Source organism: Podarcis melisellensis (assembly GCF_964234715.1).
Source record: "Podarcis melisellensis genome assembly, chromosome: 13".
In the NCBI taxonomy this organism is placed as follows: domain Eukaryota; kingdom Metazoa; phylum Chordata; class Lepidosauria; order Squamata; family Lacertidae; genus Podarcis; species Podarcis melisellensis.
Genome location: NC_138545.1, coordinates 6973670 through 6995576, shown reverse-complemented (window position 1 = coordinate 6995576; position 21907 = coordinate 6973670). Strand labels below are relative to the sequence as shown.

Genomic DNA, 21907 nt, shown 5'->3' with positions numbered 1-21907 from the left:
TCGGCGATCAGCCTTCTTGATGGTCCAGCTCTCACTTCCATACATAACTACTGGGAAAACCAGAGCTTTAACTATACGGACCTTTGTTGGCAAGGTGATGTCTCTGCTTTTTAAGATGCTATCTAGGTTTGTCATTGCTTTTCTCCCAAGGAGCAGGTGTCTTTTAATTTCGTGACTGCTGTCACCATCTGCAGTGACCATGGAGCCCAAGAAAGTAAAATCTCTCACTGCCTCCATTTCTTGCCCTTCTATTTGCCAGGAGACATCACTGGTTTTTCGCAACTCCCAAGGAAAGCTTTCCAAGAGAGCGGGACGCGCCCTGCCCTCTTCACCCAGCGACCCCTACTGGCGGAAAAGCGCAACTCCCTTTCCCCAGTGTCCGAGGCGCCTCCCCTGCTCTCTACCGCCCCCTGGCGGCCTTTTCTCGTCACTGCAGCCCCGGGGCGGTCCAAGCCCCCCCCCGCGCCCCACACTTCTTTCTTTTCCTCCCACGCTCTTGCAAAGCATCTGAACGGGTCGCGGCGGAGAGAATGCGGTCCATTCACTTCTGCCCTCCGGCCTCCCGCCCCCCCAGACAATGCGGCCCTTGTTCTCCCCGGGGCAGCCCGTTCCTGGCCCTCGAGAGACAATCCCCCTCCTTGTCCGGCCATGGGGTGGGGGGCTGAGTGGGCAGGTGGGCCCAGAGACCCGCCACCCGCGCCACGGCCACCCCTCGTGGTCCTGGGGGCCGGAGAGGCACCCGGGGGCCAGAAGGCAGAGTCTCCCTTCTGGAGCCTGGACGGGGCGGACCTTTTCGTTCCTCTCCATCCTTCTCCCTTCATTTCATTTTCCCTCCTCTTCTCCCTCCAGCCCCCTTTCTTCGGGCTTCCTCCCCTCCTCCCCGGCGTGGAAATCCGGCTGGGTGCCAGGTGGACAGAAACAGGCTCCGTCTTTCATCTCTCTCCCCCCTCTTTTTTTCCTTGGGTCTCTCTCCCCCCACCCTCGACCCTCTTTCCCCAGCAGCGCCCTCCCTCCGGCCAGAGGCAGCCAGCAGGATGGGCGAGCCCCAGGAGGGACCTGGGGGGCTGCGGGGCTTCTCCCTCGACAAGGACTTCCTGAGCTCCCCCAAGGGGGTGGTGATGGAGGCAGAGCTGGTAACGGAAGACCCCCACCCACCGCACCCTCCTCCTCCTTCCCTGCTCCCCCCCCCGCTTCTCCCCCTTCTCTTTTCACCCAACACTTTCTCTCCATCCTCTTAAGTCGGTGGTGCCATGAACTAAACTCCGGAGTCTAGACTTAAAATGGTCTTTGGGGAAGCCCCTCTCTGAACTGCTCAGGGATCAGGTTTCACTTAGCTAATTCAAAAGCCAGCTAGCCAATCCTGCTGGGGGGTTTTATTTGTGGGGGGGGGGGTGGAGTAAGGTCCGGCTCGTTCTTTTGAGTGGGGCCCTATCCTGGTGGCCCCTCTCTCCTTGCTTTCCTTCTGCCTTTCTTCATTAATTCATTCATTTGATTCATCCCCTCCTTTTTAGAACTTTACCTTTTTCTTCTTCTCCGATTTCCCCAATCGTTCCTCTTTCCCCCCCCATAAAACTAAAGAATTGGAGAGTTAGAAGTCTCGTCTAGTGCAACCCCTTGCAGTGCAGAAACCTCTGCTTTTCTTAATTCCTCCTTCGCAGACCTTTTTCGTTTTCCTCTGTTTGTCTTTCAATCCTTCCATTTGGTTGGCTTAATTTTCATTCCCTCCCTGCTAATTCCTGTGAATGCCTTTTTTTTGCTCCCTCTCCATTCTTTGGGAGGGGGTTCTCCTCTCTGATGGAGGCTTGGGTGGGTGGGGGTCCACTTCTTTATCCAAAATGTATAGCCCAGAGTTGGGGTAGGGAAGACAGTGGTTTTAAGGCAGGGACTGTGGGGGGATAGGGCTTATGGGAGATTTTATTCCAAAAGTCTGTGCCGTGGGGTGGATGAAGAAATGAGAGGGGGACAAGTTTTTGCTTTGAACAAAACCACTGGTTTTCCACTGGCCCTGAGCACAGGTTGATATCTTTGTATATACATAATATACACATTATTATTATTATCATTATCATTATTATATATATTGATCTATATAATCCAAAAAACGAAAGCACAGGTCTGTGCGAGTGTCTGGATCCCATACATTCAAAGTTTCTTTTTTTAAATCCTCTTTAAAAAATTGAATTGCTTTGACCCCTTTCTAATTATGGACCACACTCCCATTCCCTCTTGGTATCTTTTATTATCAGCTCAGTAAATCACATAGTTAGTTCCAACACTTCTTCTTGGCAATTACGACAACTTTCCTTTTTCCAAAAACCCCCACATTTTTTCTTTTGTTTCTTTTTTCTGAAACTCGTTTGCTGTTACAGGTATTAAATTTCAATTCAAATATTTGGGGGGGTAGAAACCAAATATTTGGGGGGCACTTTTGGGTGAGGGGAGAGCAGCCAAAATGTAGAATCATAGAATTGCATCTAGCCCAGCCCTCTTGCAATACAGGGATCTCAGCTAAAACATCCCTGGCAGAGAGCCACACAACCTCTGCTTAAAAACCTCCAGTGGAGAGGAGACCATGGCCGTGGGGTCCACTTTTGAGTTCTCCAGAAATCTTCATGGGGGAGTTGTCACTCAAAGCAGGGGGGAGTGTTTCACCTGAAAGGTATTTTAGAAGGATGGAAGTGGTAGGAGTACAGTGGTACCTCGGGTTAAGTATTTAATCTGTTCTGAAGGTCCGTACTTAACCTGAAACTGGTCTTAAACTGAAGCACCACTTTAGCTAATGGAGCCTCCTGCTGCCACTGCACTGCTGCTGCACGATTTCTGTTCTCATCCTGAAGCAAAGTTCTTAACCTGAGGTAATATTTCTGGGTTAGCGGAATCTGTAACTGAAGCGTATGTAATCCGAGGTACCACTGTAGTTTCTGATGGTTTTTTTTTCCAAAGGAAAAGTTCCAAATCTGCAACACTGAGCGCAGAACTAAGAGGCGAGATTGTAAATCCAGAGAAAAGGTGTGGGATTTTTGTGTGTGTGAAGATGAAATCAGGCTACGAATAATGCCATCTGGGATCATGAATTGCTGGGAAGGAGTGTGTGTGTGTGTGTGAGTCCATCTCAAAAGAGTAGGATTATATTTTATATATATGAAAGTGAGCCCCCTTGGGAATGCACGTCACACTTGTCCTTTGGCCTCTCGCTTGCCCCCTTCCTCCAGGGCCTCTGCTTCCTGGTCTTCCTGCTGCTCACAGCTTCCATTTCCGCCTACATGGGTGCAGCCCTCCTGGAAGTGCTGGTGACACTGGCGTTCTTGGGACTGCGGGCAACGCACTACTACGAGCGCCTGACTCGCGTCAACTGGCCCTGCCTGGTGGGTAGCCATGCTTTCCCCATAATCTCCTTTGCAGCGCTTGGGCGTGTTCCCCGCGGCCAATGTCTTGCCGAAAGAGGCATTGGAGTCGACTGAGCAACACCGAAGCGCATTGACATGCCTTCCTCTGTGCCAGATTTCCTTCTCGTGCTGCGGCAGGACTGTAGCTTTGTCTGCCTTCCTGGATTGGATTTTGCCATTTGTACACTTTCTGGTACAGTGGTACCTCCGGTTAAGTACTTAATTTGTTCCGGAGCTCCGTTCTTAACCTGAAACTGTTCTGAAGCACCACTTTAGCTAATGGGGCCTCCTGCTGCTGCTGTGCCACCGCTGCACGATTTCTGTTCTCATCCTGAAGAAAAGTTCTTAACCTGAAGCACTATTTCTGGGTTAGTGGAGTCTGTAACCTGAAGCGTATATAACCTGAGGTACCACTGTACATTGGAAAAGAGAAAATAAATGACTCCTAGCAGTGCTTGATTTTGAAAAGATATCTATCCATACTTGGCAGATAAGAAGAAATATTTTGATACTACACTACGCTGAAAAGCTTTTGTAACCTGAAGCGTATGTAACCCGAGGTATCACTGTATTGGTTTCAACTGGTCTTCCCGCCCGCAGCTCAGCCCTTGGTGACCCTCCTCTCTCCTCCCGCCACAGGATTTCCTTCGCTGCATCAGCGCCGCAATAGTCTTCACGGTAGTGGCCTTTGCCGTCATTGCTGCCAGTCACGAGGGATCTGCCGTGTCTGCCTTTGTGAGTTATCAATCCTCTCCCTAAAAACTCCCCTTTCTGGCCACGCCCCTTATCAGAGCCCCTCCCCAAGGGGTGTGGCATATAAACAGACAGCCAACCCACTGCAAGGCAGGACTGTGTGGGTTCTGTCCGAGACCTGGCTCGACCTAAGATGTCCTTCCAAATGTGGGGTGCTGGAGGGGTAAAGGTAAAGGGACCCCTGACCATTAGGTCCATTCGTGACCAACTCTGGGGTTGCGGCACTCATCTCGCTTTATTGGCCGAGGGAGCCGGCGTACAGCTTCCGGGTCATATGGCCAGCATGACGAAGCCGCTTCTGGCGAACCAGAGCAGCGCACGGAAACGCTGTTTACCTTCCCGCCGGAGTGGTACCTATTTATCTACTTGCACTCTGACGTGCTTTCGAACTGCTAGGTGGGCAGGAGTAGGGAAAGAGCAACGGGAGCTCACCCCGTCGTGGGGATTTGAACCGCCGACTTTCTGATCGGCAAGTCCTAGGCTCTGTGGTTTAACCCACAGCGCCACCCGGGTCCCGCTTGAGGGGTACCACCCCCCAAAAAAAATCCCACCTTCCCCCAATCTCTTATCGTTCCCTCCCTTTCTACCTCCTGCCATTCACTCACAATTCTTGGTCCCTTCGCAGGTCTTCAGCCTGATTCTCATTGCCGTCTTCTGTTTCGACGCCTACAAAACATATAGGGCAGAAATGGGGGCGGACCAGGGTGAGTGGCGCCGGGGAGAGGGTGGGACCCTGGTGCTGCCAAGGGGTGGGTTCAATGGTGGCATGCATGAAAGTCTGGGGTTGAAAAACGGGGGCCTCCCTGCAGCGGTCAACGGAACGATCCTCAACATGCCCTGCATTTTATACCAAATTTAAGAGGGCAGGTCCCTGCCCCACTGAGCCTACAGTCTAAAGTTTGGCTCAGCGTAAACAGGGGAAAGGGAGGGAAGTGGAGTGGGTGGATCAAGCGAGAGGCAGCATGTCAGGGGTCTCCAACAGTGCGCTCGTGGGCACAGCGGTACTCTTGAGTTCTTTCCCTGGTGCCCATGACACCCCTGAGCCCTTCCTCGCTGACCCCTTGCTCATGCTGGTGGTGATAACCTAGGATTACATAGAGTTGAAGGAGGAAGTTGGAAGAGTGACGATCTGTCCCATTTCCTCTTTCAGCTCTATGTGCTTTTAAGGCTCAGGTCAGTCCTGCCTGATGCAACATTTACCGTATATTTTGCTCTATAAGACCACAAGACGCAGCTAGTTTTTGGAGGAGGAAAACAAGAAAAAAAAATATTCTGAATCTCAGAGGCCAGAACAGCAAGAGGGATCGCTGCGCAGTGAAAGCAGCAATCCCTCTTGCTGTTCTGGCTTCTGGGATAGCTGCGCAGCCTGCATTCGCTCCATAAGACGCACACACATTTCCCCTTAGTTTTTAGGAGGGAAAAAGTGAGTCTTATAGAGCAAAAAATACGGTAGCTAGATCATTTGGAAAAGCAGAGTGTGCGTGCCTGCATTCATTCTCTCTTTCTCAGCACCTGCAATGCAACAATTTTTTCTAAACTTCCACCATGTTGCCTCCTACTCTCCTTTTCTCAGAACTTAAAAAGCCTCCAGGTGCTTCACCCTTCCTTCATCGGGTTTACTCTGAGTAGGGCTAGCAGCATTGAGCTTTGGCAGAGGGAAGGACAAAGAGGAAAGGCAGACCCACAGATGACGAAGAAAACAATGTACAACTTGCCGTCCTCACGGCAGGGTTGACTCTCCTCTGACCCAGAGATGCAACTGACCTTGTGAATGCTCTTTCTCTCTTGTAGACCCAGATCTGGGCTGAGGGTCCCTGCGATCAACACACAGCTGCTGCTGCTGCCCTACATCCCTCGCTGCCCTGCCCCACAGCCTTTCTGCAGCTTCCTTGACCCCTTCTTCCTCGCTCTGAATACAATGCTTCTACCTTCTTCCCCAGGGGCCAGTGGGCTGCTGCTCACTGCTTCTGTGGGAGCAAAGGCCCACCCCACAACAGACCCTCTTGGTGCACCTTTGCTGAATCCCACCCCCCATCAAACTGGAATGTGGATCCTGGGTGACTGAGCTCCTGGGTGCCCCCCCCTTCTTCCCTTTTGTATTTAACTTGATGAGGAGACGAAATTAAAAGGTGCTTTTAATATGGTACGCTGGCCTCTTATGTGCCCACACACGAATGACTGGGGGGTGCACGTGGGCAAGTGTGAGCGCATGAATGTATGACCGCGGTGCTCAGGTCCCGTTTGTGGGCTTCTGGTCGTTGCTGTAATAACAGGATTTTGGGCTGGATGGGTCGCAGGCCCGATCCTGCGGCAGGACTCTTCGGATGCTCTTACGACTGTGCAAGGAGCACGTCCCACGAGGGGGGGTGCACAAAAAATCTCGGGCTTTTGTCCCTGCTCACAAGTGCCTGGGTTTGCAGGTGGCACACAGGGAGGCGCAGAGATGTGCGAATCTGAGGGAGTGTGCCAAAAGTGTGAGCTGAGAAAGAGGCACGGAAGGAGGGTGACAGCTAGGAAAAAGAGAAACAGAGCGTTGCGGAGGGGATAGTCTCTTGGTAGAGATGAAATGAGATAATGCGAAGGCAGGATGAAAAGGTGGACAGGTCCATGTACAATGGTATCTCGGGTTACGTTCCAGAGGTCTGTACTTAACCTGAAACTGTTCTTAACCTGAGACACCACTTTAGCTAATGGGGCCTCCCACTGCTGCTTTGCCACCGCCACGCGATTTCTGTTCTCATCCTGAAGCAAAGTTCTTAGCCTGAGGTACTATTTATGGGTTAGCAGAGTCTGTAACCTGAAGCATCTGTAACCCGAGGTACCACTGTATTAAGTTGGAAACCATTGCCTGTAGGAGGCTCCACATAATGTTCACACTCTTAACTCATGGGTAGGCCTGTGGACGGTCCAGGAATCAGTGTGTTTTTACATGAGTAGAATGTGTCCTTTTATTTAAAATGCATCTCTGGGTTATTTGTGGGGCATAGGAATTTGTTTGTTTTTGGATTTTTTCAAAATATAGTCCAGCTCCCACAAGGTCTGAGGGACGGTGGACCGGCCCCCTGCTGAAAAAGTTTGCTGACCCCTACTCTAACTTCTGAGCGTGGGATGAAGGGGGAAATCAGTCTCAAAGAAACCCTGGCAGGGACGTCTCCTGTCAATGTTCAGTTTGACCACAAGAGGGAACAACTGACACCAGTAGGAGCCAGAGAAAGCTATTGAGAAAACTTCAAGCTATCACAGTTGTTTGGGAAACCAATATCCACATTAATAGAATAATGAAAATCTTCTTTCAACAGCAACATAAGAAGCAGAGAGAGAGAGGCAGCTTTGTGTTAAGAGTTGCCCTCTCCCCCCCCCCCCGGGAAGATTCTTGTGCTTTTTCAATATCTCCATGGCAGGCAGGCATTAAACAGGTGATGTTAAAAATCTATTCGTGTTTAATTTCTGCCTGTTGCCAGGCTGCCAGTGGCACAGTGCAGCAACCCTATTCTCTCTGTTCAGCAAATGGGCAACACATGATGAGGACGGCAATGTCAGGATTAAATTTGCTGTTCAACTTTATTAATTGGATTATATTAATGCTACATCTTATTCAGTGAAAGGGGCTGGAGATAAAGCCTTTCAGTTCAACCGAGAATCTGAAAACCTCCTCACTCTTCATCATGAAGTTTCTGGAAGAGAGAAGCATAGAAGGAAAGGATGAAGGGGGGGGGGAATTAAAAGGAGGAGAGTATGATGAGCACAGAAATAAAACAAGGGAGACAGAAGCAGGATGCAACATTTAAAAGGGTAGGAGATGTGCTCTGAAATCACCTTTGCTGCCATGAAAACGTGCATATGTATTCATGCCCTAGGGAAAAACCTCCTAAACAATTCTGGAACTTTTCGTTGTATTGGAGAAAAGCTAGCTTTAAACAGGGGGGTGTATTGGCTCATGCCAATGCCATCACCAACATACCAAAAGCTACCTCCCAACATTTTGGAGCAGCTCTCCAATATGTTAACATTTTTGACTCAGAGAACACCCGTTGAAATGAATTACCATGACTATTAATTTCAGTGGATCTACTCCGAGTAAAAGTTACTTTACCTTTGTGAATTTTGGGAGGGATGGGGTGAATGTGTCGGGTGTGGAGCTTAAGTGCAAATGCACAGCCTGATTCACTGGAATGGAAAGGAGACGCCAAAGGCTTGTTCACACAATATGCTGAACCCAGGTACAAGCTGCCTCTACACATGCACAAGTGTTTGTGTGAAAGGGCGTACACACGTTGATTTGTGCAGCTCAGTGAACTGTGGAGGTTAGAGCATCAGACTAAGACCTGGAAGATGAGGGTTCGAAATCCCCGCTCGACCGTGAAGCTCACTGGCTGCCCCTCAGCCTAACCTACCTCACAGGGCTGTTGTTGGAGATTAAACGAGGGGGAGAAGAGCTGCGTAGACCACCTTGAGCTCCAAGGCAGGGTATAAGGCAATTAATAACGAAATGATAATAAATTGTGTACACAGACTGTACATGCATTGCAGGTCACGTGCACAACTCAGTTGTTTGTGTACACAGATTGCGGCCTGGCTAAATGTAATGTGTGAACAGGACAAAGGGCAAGTTGGGGTCTCTCCCCAGAGCCCACCTGCCCCTCTCAGCCGGCCACGACACTCACCTTCCCTCCCACATCGCGGGTCTTGGCCTTCAGCTTGTTGACTTGGGACTCGGCAATGTCCGCCCGCTCCTCGGCCTCATCCAACTCGTGCTGAACCTTCCGGAACTTGGCCAGGTTGCTGTTGGCCTGCTCCTCCTGCGGGTGGGGCAGGGGGTAGAGGGGAAGAGAAGGTGGGAAAGCTCAGAAAAGGGCAGGCAAAAGGATCCAGACTCCTTGATAAGGGAAGGTTGCAGTGGCTTTGGGAAGGCAGCACAAGGGCTGGGTGTCAGCTGTGCCAAAAAAGGCTTTGAGGGCCACATGCGGCCCTCGGGGCACACGGAGAAAACACACTGGGAAGAGCTGACATAGAAGTTTATGAAATTTTGCCTGGCAAAGGATAAAGGGTAGGCAGTGAAGGCCCCCTGCTTCGATGGGTTTGAAAGAGGATTAGGCAAATTCAAGGAGGGGAGGGCAATAAAGTCATAGGCAGTAATACTTCTGAGTGCCAGTTGCGGATCCAGTAGGATCCAGCAGGATCTCCTTATGTTCTTAAGGACACCACAGTGGGTGGTGTTCATCAGACCTGCGTGACCCACTGCAAGCATTGGGGAGGAGAATGGAAGGTATTTACTGATCCGCTTGTAAGAGAGATGGAACTGGGAAAAAGGCATGTGGTTAGTGTATTTTTCGCTCCATAAGACACACCTGACCATAAGACACACCTAGTTTTTAGAGGGGGAGAGCAAGGGGGGAAAAATCTGCGCAGAGCATGTAAGCGGCTCTTCCTTTTCTTGCTTTAAACCCTTCCGTCCCTCCTCCCGCTTTGCTGAGAAGCCAGCAGAGCAAGAGTGATAGCTGCGCAGCGACTCTTCTTCTGCCGGCTTCCCAGCAAAGCGGGATGAGACGAAAGGGAGCCCTTACAAGGGAGCGCTGAGTAGAGCCTGGGAGCGGCTCTTGCTGGCTTTTCCGGGAGGTGTGGGAAGGGACAGAGGGCAGCCTGTCAGTTCCTTCTCCCACCTTGCGGAAAAGCCCCCAAGACCGCACACATGCTCCGCGCGGCTCTTTAAAGGGAGCGTTGCGCAGAGCCTCCCGCCTGCATTCGCTCCGTAAGATGCACACACATTTCCCCTTACTTTTTAGGAGGGAAAAAGTGCATCTTATGGAGCGAAAAATACGGTAATTCACCAGACTGTCTGAAATTTCAGCCAAGGGTTTCCAGATTAACTGTGTGTGTCCTTTACCACCACCAAAGCATTACAACCTGCTTCGTTTCATCACCTTCCACCCAACCTGACCTGTAGAACTTGATCATGAGAAGCCAGCTAAGCTGTTGCAAAGTTTGTTCAGAAGACTTCAAATGAGAGCCACTAGTTGCTCAGGTTCAGGGAAGTTTTATCCTGCAAGGAGCTGAAGCACCATATGGCTGGTTGTTTATACAGTCTAGCAAACTGTATCTTGCAAAGCATCAGGCAACCTTAGTTCAATCTAAGCATCCTGGCAGCTCAGGTTTAGCAAAGTTTTTCTTGATTTGCCAAGGGTGGCGCTGTGGGTTAAACCACAGAGCCTAGGACTTGCCGATCAGAAGGTCGGCAGTTCAAATACCCGCGACAGGGTGAGCTCCCGTTGCTCGGTCCCTGCTCCTGTCAACCTAGCAGTTCGAAAGCTTGTCAAAGTGCAAGTAGATAAATAGGTACCACTCCAGCGGGAAGGTAAACGGTGTTTCTGTGCGCTGCTCTGGTTCACCAGAAGCGGCTTAGTCATGCTGGCCACATGACCTGGAAGCTGTATGCCGGCTCCCTCGGCCAGTAAAGCGAGATGAGCGCTGCAACCCCAGAGTTGGCCACGACTGGACCTAATGGTCAGGGGTCCCTTTACCTTTACCTTTACTTAGGTGCTGTGGAAGGTGCTGTAATTTGACCTAGTGGCTATTGGGTCTCTGCAGCCGTTGTTTTTGACAAGGCTGGCTGATAACTGTGGAGAGAAGCTAGGAACTCACCGCTTCCTCTGCCTGTCTCTTGTAGGCTTTGACCTTCAGCTGCAACTTGTCCACCAGATCTTGGAGCCTCAGCAAGTTCTTCTTGTCCTCCTCAGTCTGCAGATGAGGAGAAATGGGAAGGAAAATGGGGGAGAAACCGTCACCTGGCATCCACAACAACTGTTTCTCCATAAATTGGTTCGCTGGCAACACTAAACCGTGGTTTAAACTAGCGCCATCTGACAAACCATAGTTTGCAAGTAGCCACCAAACCAGGATCCGAAATCAAGTTTTGAAGCTGGTTTGCAAACCGCACTTTGGGCAGGCTGTGTTTTGGGATTACATCTGAGTTTACAAAATGAGTTTTGGAATAGTGCTCCTCCTGCCCTTGGAGGTTACTGTTTAGGATAGAGTAAGGAGATTCTCAAAGAAGAAAGAAACTGCACAAACAGCCATTTTGCCTGTAAACCTAGAACGCAGGTTTGGTGTGTAAATGATGGCATAAATCACAGTTTGGAGTTACAGCTGAACCAACCCTATGTGTAACTTTCTATAGGTAAAATCAGTGGGTTTTTTTCTTAAAAAATGTTTAGGGGTGCTCTCATTTTGACTCAAGAAAATCACCATTTTATAGTTCAAATAGAGAAAAATAAATACAGTAAATGAACAAAAGTACAAAGATTTACAAAATGTTTAGGGATATGCACCCCCTGTGTCCCCCCAGAAAAAAACACTGGGTAAAATCATCTTTGGTGTGCATACATATGCAGTGAACCTCCAGCCTGACTCAGATGTGCTTGCACTTTGCAAAGTCTCCTGATCAGAATTTCCCTTGACTTTCCAAACTATGGAAATCAGTTAATTTAGGAATTTTAAAACAATCAACACTGCAAATTGGGATCAAATGTCACCAGTGAATCCTTTGTGTTATGGTTCTAGCATTCATCCACTAGCCTTAAGATTTGCTTTCTTTTAAAAGTATCCATGGGATTTTAAAAAAAGAAACAACAGCAGTGGGTTTTTTTTTAAAATAAATAAATTTGGCCAAATTTTGAATTTCTGCAAAACTTCATTTGTTCACATACTGCTTTCTGTTTACAGAAAACATCAAAGCAGTTCATGTAGTCCTAAAACCACAACAAAGGTATTAGGTAATAAAGCAATGGCGAGATGTGAATTTATATTGTCTCTAACAATGTAAATGCAACAGATACATGAAACCTGGCTACAGCCAGCCTGCTGATCCTCTGCCACAAGGGGGAGGATCCAAATGTGGCCCCCAGAACTCTCTATCTGACCCTTGAGACTCTTCCTTAGCTATGTCCCTCCTCAAGCCACACCCCTTGAGGGCTTTGGCCTGGCTGAGACGTCTCCTTGATCTCTAATAATGCTTCCTGTTTTCCTGGAGGGTGAGAGGGCACAGAGATGTATGTGCAGAAACCTCTGACTTTGGCAATGTAACCTCTAGTGCAGGGGTAGGCAACCTAAGGCCCATGGGCCGGATGCGGCCCAATCGCCTTCTCTGTGAAACAGCATGTTTTTACATGATTAGAATGTGTGCTTTTATTTAAAATGCGTCTCTGGGTTACTTGTGGCGCCTGCCTTTTGTTTTTACATGAGTAGAATGTGTGCTTTTATTTAAAATACATCTCTGGGTTATTTGTGGGGCACAGGAATTCGTTCAATTTTCCCCCCAAAATATAGTCCGGGCCACCACATGGTCTGAGGGACGGTGGGCAGGCCCATGGCTGAAAAAGGTTGCTGACCCCTGATCTAGTGCAAAATGATACTTTACCAAGTGTAACTTTAAAAGATTTTAAGGAGTGTGGGTATTGAAAATAATAATGGCAAAATGTCATTAAGGCTTTTGGCTCTTGAAGGCACAAACTCTGGCCTGCAGGAAAATTCCCTGGATGTTCATGCCAAGTGGTCTATTGGGTCTTTCCCTTTTCAGCCTCAAAACCCCTTTGCCCTAGTAGTTGAAAATTTAAGCTTGAAAAAGCAGGGTGGTACCTTGTTATGGGCACTGGAGTTGGCATTTTTAAGGACTGATGCACATGAATTTTGCCTTAAATAAGCAGATGAGAGTTAATAGGTGCTATCTCTCCAGTTATCTTTCTCTGCAATTTATAGTTTTGCCTAAAACGGGTCTTACATGGAGTAGGAACACATGAGAAATAAGGACCCTAAATTGCACATTGTAGTCATGCAGCTACTATGTGTGCTAAAGCAATATGTTCCTATAGGACAACTGATAAAGGTGAGAGTTCCGGCTGCTGCCCCTGGTCCTGCCCACCCCTGGCAGGTGACCCCCCCCACCGAAAAAAAGTTCCTTATAATGGAATGCAGCCCTCCAGCTGAGAAAGGGTCCTAATTCTGCTCTACGCCTCTCCTGTGTATTTTCCACGCTGGTCTCTTCTATGCTCAGAGAAGATACGATGCACCTTGATCGCCATATACATGGTTTTGCCACATAGCCTCGCAGCGTCCCCAGCTCATCCGGACAGACGCCACCTGAGCCCCCGCACCTGGTAGGTGAGCTCCTTGATGCGCCTCTCGCACTTGCGCATGCCCTTGACGTTCTCGCCGTTGCGCTTCTGCTCCATCTCCAGCTCGTTCTCCAGCTCCCGCACTCGGGCCTCCAGCTTCTGCAGCTGCTTCTTGCCGCCCTTCAGGGCCAGCTGCTCAGCCTCGTCCAGCCGCAGCTGCAGGTCCTTGATGGTCTGCTCCATGTTCTTCTTCATTCTCTCCAGGTGAGCGCTGGTGTCCTGCTCCTTCTTCAGCTCCTCCGCCATCATGGCCGCCTGGAGGAAGCAGAGAATTACCTCAGCCTGGCAAACCCAATGCAGGCCTTAAAAATCCTGAGGGGAGGTGGTGAAGGGGGCAGGAGCCTCTACTCTAAACAGCCGCCGCTATACCGAACTCCTGACCCTTCAGCCTTCAGGTGTTGGTGGTCCTTTGCTGAGACAACATCATCTTTCATGGCTCAGCCAACAGGGCCCACCGGGAGCTGTCTGTGGTCCTGAACCTAACTGGGCTTGTGTAAATCCCAGCAGAACAAGATAGACGGCTACAGGGTCAATACTTGCGAGGACAGGCAATTGGTGAAGGGGAAGGGGCAAAACTAAGCTTTAGGGTCACCAGTTGTGGACCCCACCTTTCCATGATCTGATTTGTACTCACATCCGTGATGGCCTTCTTGGCCTTCTCCTCAGCGTTCCTGCACTCCTGAATGGCCTCCTCCACCTCCGACTGAAGCTGGGACAGGTCAGTCTCCATTTTCTTCTTCTGGTTGATGAGGCTGGTGTTCTGAGGGGAGATGGATGAGTCAGAATGAGAGAAGGTGGAGTGGCGTCATCGAACGTATTAGGCCAAATGTCCACCTGGTCTATCATTCTGTTCTCACAGCGGCCAACCAGATGCCCATTATAAGAAGCCAGCAAGCAGGGCGTTAGCTCAACCTACTGGTGATTCCTAAAAATGGGCAGATTCAGAGGCACACTGCCTCCAACAGTGGCTAGTAGTCATTCCTGGTCAATTCAGCTCAGATCCCATTACTGGGTATGTGAAATTGGGGGTCAGGAGTGGATAGCACAGCTGCCCCTCTGTGGCTTCATCAGTCCCTCAAACCAACTGGAAGGTGATCTGGGTGGAGTGGAAGAGAAGAGACAATGACAAGGAAGACATAGAGGAGCAAACACAGCTAGAGGATTAAGTGGCAGCTGGCTGAGCTTCAGTAGCAGGCTGCGAACTAGAGGAAGATGAGGATGAAGGGGCAGGAGGAGAGGCTATCACTGGAAGCTGGCTAAATTGAGGGGTGAAAGATGGAGGCAATGAAGGAGATGAGAAGATTGAGGGGAGAGAGAGTGACCGGCAGGAATGGAGTTGGCCAGCGGAAGGGTGAGAGAAGGACTGGGGCAGGAAACCCCACTGGGAAGTCAAAGAGGAGGAGATGGAAGAGAGGGGATAGGCAGGGACTCTACATTCCAGAAACCTCAGGTCTCCACCCCCATCGTTCTGCCGGGACGCTGAGGTCCAGTGCCGAGGGTCTTCTGGCGGTTCCCTCATTGCGAGAAGCAAAGCTACAGGGAAGCAGGCAGAGGGCCTTCTCGGTAGTGGCGACTGCCCTGTGGAATGCCCTCCCATCGGATGTCAAAGCAATAAACAACAACCTGACATTCAGAAGGCATCTTAAGGCAGCCCTGTTCAGGGAAGTTTTTAATGTGTGACATTTTAGTGTATTTTGGTCTCTGTGGAAGCCGCCCAGAGTGGCTGGGGAAACCCAGCCAGATGGGCGGGGTACAAATAATAAATTATTATTGTTGTTGTTGTTGTCTCGGTTCAGGCAGAGGAATTCTGTAGTCCAGAAAATGAACCAAGGACAGGATCTCACAATGGCAAGAGCACCCAAGTTCACAAGACTGTGGGACTCACCTGGTCTTTGCAAGTAACAGCACCCTGTCGTTCTGCAAAGTGGAGGTATCAGCCCCCTCAGATTAGTGTTTGTTTTTACATATGAAATCAGGGCCATCCCCTCTTCACCTGAGAGTGGAGCAGCTGGACCCGCTCGCTGGCCTCGATCAACTCCTGCTCGGCGAGTTTCCGGCCGCGCTCCGTTTGCTCCACCACGCTGCGTAGCTCTTCGAGCTCGGCCTGCAGCAGGGAGTTCCGCCTCTCTGTTATGGCAATGTTCTCCTTCAGGTCTTCGTTGGCTCGCAGGGCGTCATCCAGTTGGATCTGGTTGTCCTGGGCAACCAAACACACACACACTTACATTGTTTCAAGCTGTAAGTACAATTACAATTTCCGAGCACAATTCAAAGTGTTGGTGCTGACCTTGAAAGCCCTAAACAGCCTCGGCCCAGTATACCTGAAGGAGCATCTCCACCCCCATCGTTCTGCCCAGACACTGAGGTCCAGCTCCGAGGGCCTTCTGGCGGTTCCCTCATTGCGAGAAGTGAGGTTACAGGTAACCAGACAGAGGGCCTTCTTGGTAGTGGCGCCCACCCTGTGGAACACCCTCCCTTCAGATGGGAAGGAAATAAGCAGCTATCCTATCTTTAAGAGACACCTGAAGGCAGCCCTGTTGAGGGAAGTTTTTAATATTTAATGCTGTACTGTTTATAAAGCTTGATTGGGAGCTGCCCAGAGTGGCTGGGGAAACTCAGCCAGATTGGCGGGGTATAAATAAATAAATAAATAAATAAATAAATAAATAAATAAATAATTATTATTATTATTATTATTATTATTATTATTATTATTATTAAAGTAAGCCTCTTTCTTCCCATAGCAGGTAAAGCCTCCTCATAAATACCTCCCGGCCCTTTTGTGTGGGGCTGTGTGAACCTCCCCTCCCAGCCCCTCAGGCTGTGGTCCACTGAGGCGGGGACAAAGGCCTCGAGCCTCCTTACCTTGAGGTGGGTGTGGGCAATCTTGAGGTGTTTCTGGGCCTCAGCTGCCACCCGGTTGGCCTGGCTGAGCTGGATCTCCATCTCGTTGAGGTCGCCCTCCATCTTCTTCTTGACCCTCAGCGCCTCGTTGCGGCTGCGGGTCTCGGCGTCGAGGGAGGCCTGGAGCGAGTCCACCATCCTCAAGTGGTTGCGCTTGGCCTGCTCCATCTCCTCGTCCTTCTCGGCCAGCTTGCGCTCAATGTCGGCCTTGATCTGGTTGAACTCCAGCTGGGCCCGCAGGATCTTGCCTTCCTCGTGCTCCAGAGAGGCCTGGAAGGTCAGGAAATGATGGTGTAGAGCGAGAGGACAAATCGATGAGGGAGGAAGTGGAAGGAGAATAGGAGGAGACAAGACTGGAGGTTTGATGGTGTCAAGATCCAGCTTCTTCCTCAACTCAAACTCTATCAGATAGGGCAGATGCTTTCTGGTGGGCCTGGGCTCTATCATGTCAACAATTACACAGTTGTTTCTATTTGGGGCCTGTTCTCCAGAATTGCTCATTATTTTTACAGGAAAGTCCTCAAGACAATGTTGATGTCAAGTCATTGCATTCCAGTATTTTCGTCTTGGGTTTCCCCCTGACCTGATTTGCGCCAATGAAATGCATCTGATATGCCAACCTGCCCAGTACAGAGGGGCAAAGCAATGTTGAAACTTTTAAGGACTACTGTGCCTTTAATTAAACACTTCCTGTTTGCAATTTCTGCTCATTTTATGGTTTCTTTTGGGATGTAGCTAAAGAGAAGTGATGAATTGCTCCTTGTTGGCTTCTGTTCCCTACCTTAGGGTGCTAGCGGGCCTACAAATGTTGTTTATGCAGACATAAAGGGGAAAAAAATCAACACAAGTAAACTGGCAATTATAGTTCTCACCCCCCACGTGAGGAGCAGAGGTTGCCGAAAAAAGGGGCAATTCATCATTTATCCCACAGTCAGGATGTACAGAATGGCGGGGGGTGGGTGGGAGAGAATGGACAGAACCAGAATGGAGGAAGAGTTTAATGAATGTTGCAGGGGACCTTTGTGCTGTAAGAGTTTTTTGGAAACACGATGGATGATCTTGGTTATGTGGTGGGCACTATTAAAATAATATAGAGCTATACTGTTTGTGCAGAACCTCAATTTCCAGATATTTCCGGGCTGGAGGGAGGGAGGGAGGGAGGGATAAAGGCCCATAGCTCTGAGCAGGAAATGTTAGGAAAAGCTTATTTGGCCCCCAGAGGTCCAGACTTCAAGTGGTGCCTCTTGCCGTAAAACAACGATAAATAACTGGTTGTTTGCTTTCCTTTCATGGTGCCCCAAACTGCCCCCTCTCAGCCTGCCTCATGGCGGAGCAGACCGTTGGGCTAGGAAGAATTTCTCAACTGCCAGGGTTCCTTGTGTGGGGAAACTGTGGCGATTAAAGTGATTTAAAATAGGGGAGGGGGACGGAAGTGAAGAGGAGGTACAGAGAAAAGAAGTAGAAGCACAGATAGGAGGACAAGGAGGGGCAAAGGCTGGTGGTTAAGGGAGAACGGCGTTTGTGATCACCTCAGCCTCTTCCAGAGCTGCCTGCAACTCCATCTTCTCAGCCTCCAGCTGCTTCCGGACCTTCTCTAGTTCATGCATGCTCTTGCCCCCCTCACCCAACTGCTCAGTGAGATCGGAAATCTCCTCTGTGGGGAGAGAGGAGGAAGCGGGAGACTTGGCTCAGACCGGAGAGAAGGATAAGCTCAAGTGAGGGATAGGTTGTGAAGCAGCAAGGCTTCGCTGAAGGCCTCGTCCTCACCCTAACTCACCCTGTAAGTTCTTGTTCTCCCTCCTCAAGGTCTCCAGGTGCTCCAGAGACTCCTCGTAGGCGTTCTTCAGCTTGAAGAGCTCAGTGCTGAGCGCCCGGGACTCCTTCTGAGAGGCCTCCAGCTCTGCCTGGGTCTCCTCGTATTTCTGCTTCCACTCCGAGAGGATCTGAGGGGAAAGAGGGCAAACAAGAACAAAAACTCTAACTTGAGCTGGAGGACACGACCCTTGTTTCACTCTGAATTGCGCCCATTTCCCTTTCTCACTCACTTTGTCGAAGTTCCTCTGCTTCTTGTCCAGGGCAGCGGCGGCCGCGTTTGAGCGCTCCACGTCCACCATGAGGTCTTCGATCTCGTTCTGCAAGCGGTGCTTGGTCTTCTCCAGGGAGGAGCACTTGGCGTTCACGGCCTCCACCGCCTCCTCGGCGTCCTGGAGGCGCTGCGCCAGCTTCTTCCTGACATGCAAGGTTTTTTTTGGGGGGGGAGTGAATCAATTATTACCGCAGGAGGGGCTGGCTTCCTTCCTCAGTCTACGAATGAGGGAGAGGAGGAACAGCAGAGAGAAAATGGACCTCCACAATGACCTCGCCAGGGAGCTCCAAGAAGTCGTCTCAATGGTCTTACCTCAGGGGTGGGCGACCTTTCTTTTCCCAGTCCGGGGGCCACATTCCCTTGTGGCCAACCATCAGAGGGCCGAATGCCAATGATTCGGGACAGAGGCAAAAGTAGACGGGCCAATGGCTTCAATTCTTACCTTTGTACTGTAGGCTGCACTCCAGCCATACAGAAGTCAGAGGGTAGGAGGAACAGAGGCTGCTGGGGGGCACATGAGGGTCCCCCACCCCTGCTCTCCCTGGGACAGCAGTCATCATAGGGGGGCAGAGTGTGGCTGCACAGGTGAGGCCCACAACTTGTGTGTCGTACCCCCAGCTCTGCTCTTTTGGCACAGTGAATGTAACCCCCACCCCGGCCACCAACACCGCAGCTCCTCCTACCTCAACCTACCTTAGCGCCTTTTTTGTTTTGTTTTTTTAAATGGGGGATTTCTCCTCCAACCAACAAGCTTTTTGCTCGTCTTATACGCTGCCATTTTAAAATATAACCCGAGCCAAAAGCTTCGCCGTTAGAGGAACCGAAGAGCGATGTCCATGGGGCTTTGGGGGGATGGGGACGGGCAGGGCTGGAGGGGGGTGGTGTGCGAGAGAGTCAGGCCCACAGCAGACCCCAAAGGCTGCCGGGGCGCCACATCCCCGTCTCGAGTGCCGGCCAAGGGAAGGAGTAGGAAAGAAAACCGGCCACCTGCTTCAGCAGCCGCCAAAACCCCTGATAGGCCAGAGGAGGCTGTGTGGCTATCAGAGCGGTCAGGCCAGGCCTCTTTCTTTGGTCTGAGCCTCCTGCTGCTCAAATGCCTTGGCTTGTCCATCTCCGCCTGGACCCTTGAGTCCAGATGCCATTCCACGAGAGCCAGGAAGGCCTGTGAGATGGCAGGGCTAAGGTAGACATCCATTCCAGACCTTCTCACTTACTTGGCCTCCTCCAGCTCCTCCGTCCTCTGGATGGCGTCGGTTTCGTACTTGGTCCTCCACTGCGCCACCTCGGAGTTGGCCTTGGACAGAGAGCGCTGGAGCTCCGCTTTGGCCTCTACTTCTTCCTCATACTGCTCCCTCAGAAGGTCGCAGTCATGGCGGGCCGACTGCAGGGCATGCGCCAGAGCATTCTTAGCCTGAGTGAAGGACGGACACAAGAAAATTTGGTTGATCTCTCTCAACACCTGCTTCATGCCTTCTCCCACTGCCACCTCTGAATCCTGAATCCCCCTGATTCTCATATTCCACTGAATTCCCCTCAGTTTCCAATTCCTGACCCACAGTTCCTGCGATTCTCTCGCTCTGTTTTCTCTCAGCGTCCCTCTGCCTCAGACCTACAGTTCTCACGGCTCTTTTACCTTGGCCTCCTCTTCCAGCTGCCTCTTCAAGTCCTCCATTTGCTGGGTGTACGACTGCTTCCCTCGAGTGAGCTGAGAAATGAGTGCCTCCTTCTCTTCAAGTTGGCGGGCGAGTTCTCCTGAGGGGCAGGGAAGACGGCATGTTTGCTTCTGCAAAGCTAATGCACTCCATCCGGGGCCCAAGACATTTCGTGAGGCGATGGCCAAGATGGCTGCCCACTCTCCATTCCACATACGGAAACCAAATGGACATTGGCTGAACCTAAAGCCATGTCTAGGTTAGGGGCCCCAAGAAAAAGTGAGGGGCAACAAAGAGGAATGCCCCCCAATATCTAACACCTGAGGTGCTCACTATGTCTAATGGCAGGGCAGCGCTGGATTTTGTTCCCTCTAGGAAAGGAAATAATCAAAAAAGCAGTAGGAAAATGATGTGTGTTTTACCATTTTCCGTCTGGAGTTTGGCCCGCTGTGTGTTGGTGTCGTTGAGGGTCCTCTGGGTCTCCTCAAACTTGGCCCGGTAATCTGCGGCCTGGTCCTCCACGGTGCGACACATCTTCTCCAAATTCACCTGCCGGCCGAGAGGGGAAGGGGTGGAAGGGGGGGAAAGTGAGGAAAGTGAGAGAGGACCGAGGAGGACAGCTCCAGATGCCAGCAAGGCAGCAACACGAGGAAGGTGGGCCAAAACCTCCAAGCAAACAGGCCACATGCTGCCCTTTTAGTCTTAATCAGGCTTAACTGAGCCCCTCAGTTTAAAGGAACATGCTGGATTTGTACACAGTGCTCCGGACAATATGTCATTTGGAGACAGTCCACCAAAGGACATCCCTGTAGGACGCCCCTTGGCTCAGTTTGATCTCTAGAAGGTGTCAGGATAATACCTTCCCAGCTTCCCCCTCTCCCCAGCTTCCACCTCCAGGTATCCTGGTACCCCTTTGAGCTAACTTCAGCTCCTCCTCCATCCATCCAGCACCTTGGCTTTCAGCAGCTGCTCCATGTTGGAGCCCACGTCGTCCAGCTCCAGCTTCAACTCGCTCTTCTCCTTCTCCAGCTTCTGCTTCACGCGTTGCAGGTTGTCAATCTGTTCCCCCAGCTCGGCCACCGAGTCGGCGTGCTTCTTGCGGAGCGTGGCCGCCGTGGCCTCGTGGTGGAGAGTGGCCTCCTCCAGGTCGCGGCGCATCTTCTGGAATTCCGCCTCCCGCTTCTTGTTCAGCTCCACCTGCACGGTGGTGGCCCCGCCGGCCTCCTCCAGCCGCTCGCTGATCTCCTCCAGCTCCCGCGAGAGGTCAGAGCGCTGCTTCTCCACCTTGGCCCGGGATGCGCGCTCCGCCTCCAGCTCCTCTTCCAGCTCCTCGATCCGCGCCTGGACCACGGAAAAAAAGAAGATGGGTCCCTCAATCCATCCAGCATATTGGCTCAGGGGCAAGAACCTTTGCATGGCAGGTGGCTTGTCCCAGGGCCAAACTCACAGGGGGTTGGTTTTAGGTCAGAAGGTGGTTCTAGAACATAAAGCCAAGAGTTGGGGAAAGAGGGAAAGTCCATCCCTGGGCATTTCTAGAGAGGAGAGATATCTGAAAGCTGAAGGTCTAAGCTGGGCACCCACCTGCAGTTCCTTCAACTTCTTCTGAAGCTGTGAAGCCAGGGCCTGCTCATCTTCGATCTTGCTGTTCTGCTGGTTGATGTCAAACTCCTTCCTGAAAAAGGCATTTGGGGAAGTAAACACCACCATCCTCCCATTCCCTTCCCATACCGCATTCATACATCAGATAATCCTCTAGAATACAGATCATCCTCTAGAATAAAATAGGTCACTAGGGAAATGCTGAAGTTGCCCTTCAGCTGGAGCAGCTGGAGGCGGCAAAAGAGGGAGATCCCCAGTCGCGCCTGCGTTAAATAGGGCAGGCCACGCCTCCTGAGCCAGCCGATCACGCAACACCACCTCCTTTTGAAGGTGGAAGTGGCTATATCTCGCTTTTAACTC

At 50.8% G+C, this 21907-nt stretch overlaps 2 protein-coding genes across 2 annotated transcripts in view; one reads left to right on the top strand and one right to left on the bottom strand.

The window, feature by feature from the left end:
* Positions 1 to 511: 511 nt before the first annotated feature.
* Positions 512 to 6285, top strand: CMTM5 (CKLF like MARVEL transmembrane domain containing 5). The gene is made up of 5 exons (XM_081887103.1): positions 512 to 1133; positions 3213 to 3365; positions 4026 to 4121; positions 4765 to 4843; positions 5931 to 6285. The coding sequence occupies exons 1-5, from the start codon at positions 1035 to 1037 to the stop codon at positions 5945 to 5947; spliced, it is 444 nt and encodes a 147-aa protein (XP_081743229.1). The 5' UTR covers positions 512 to 1034; the 3' UTR covers positions 5948 to 6285.
* Positions 6286 to 7681: 1396 nt separating this feature from the next.
* Positions 7682 to 21907, bottom strand: part of LOC309355897 (myosin-6) — a 140152-nt gene continuing 125926 nt past the window's right edge. The window contains exons 26-40 of the mRNA XM_081887123.1: positions 21530 to 21620; positions 20900 to 21289; positions 20371 to 20497; positions 19930 to 20048; positions 19511 to 19707; positions 18256 to 18439; positions 17988 to 18153; positions 17740 to 17864; positions 16172 to 16480; positions 15300 to 15503; positions 13941 to 14066; positions 13286 to 13561; positions 10779 to 10874; positions 8804 to 8938; positions 7682 to 7813 (exon numbers count right to left, since the gene is read on the bottom strand). Coding sequence (XP_081743249.1) covers positions 7793 to 7813; positions 8804 to 8938; positions 10779 to 10874; positions 13286 to 13561; positions 13941 to 14066; positions 15300 to 15503; positions 16172 to 16480; positions 17740 to 17864; positions 17988 to 18153; positions 18256 to 18439; positions 19511 to 19707; positions 19930 to 20048; positions 20371 to 20497; positions 20900 to 21289; positions 21530 to 21620 — 2566 coding nt within the window. The 3' untranslated portion in view covers positions 7682 to 7792. The remainder of the gene's footprint in view (positions 7814 to 8803; positions 8939 to 10778; positions 10875 to 13285; positions 13562 to 13940; positions 14067 to 15299; positions 15504 to 16171; positions 16481 to 17739; positions 17865 to 17987; positions 18154 to 18255; positions 18440 to 19510; positions 19708 to 19929; positions 20049 to 20370; positions 20498 to 20899; positions 21290 to 21529; positions 21621 to 21907) is intronic.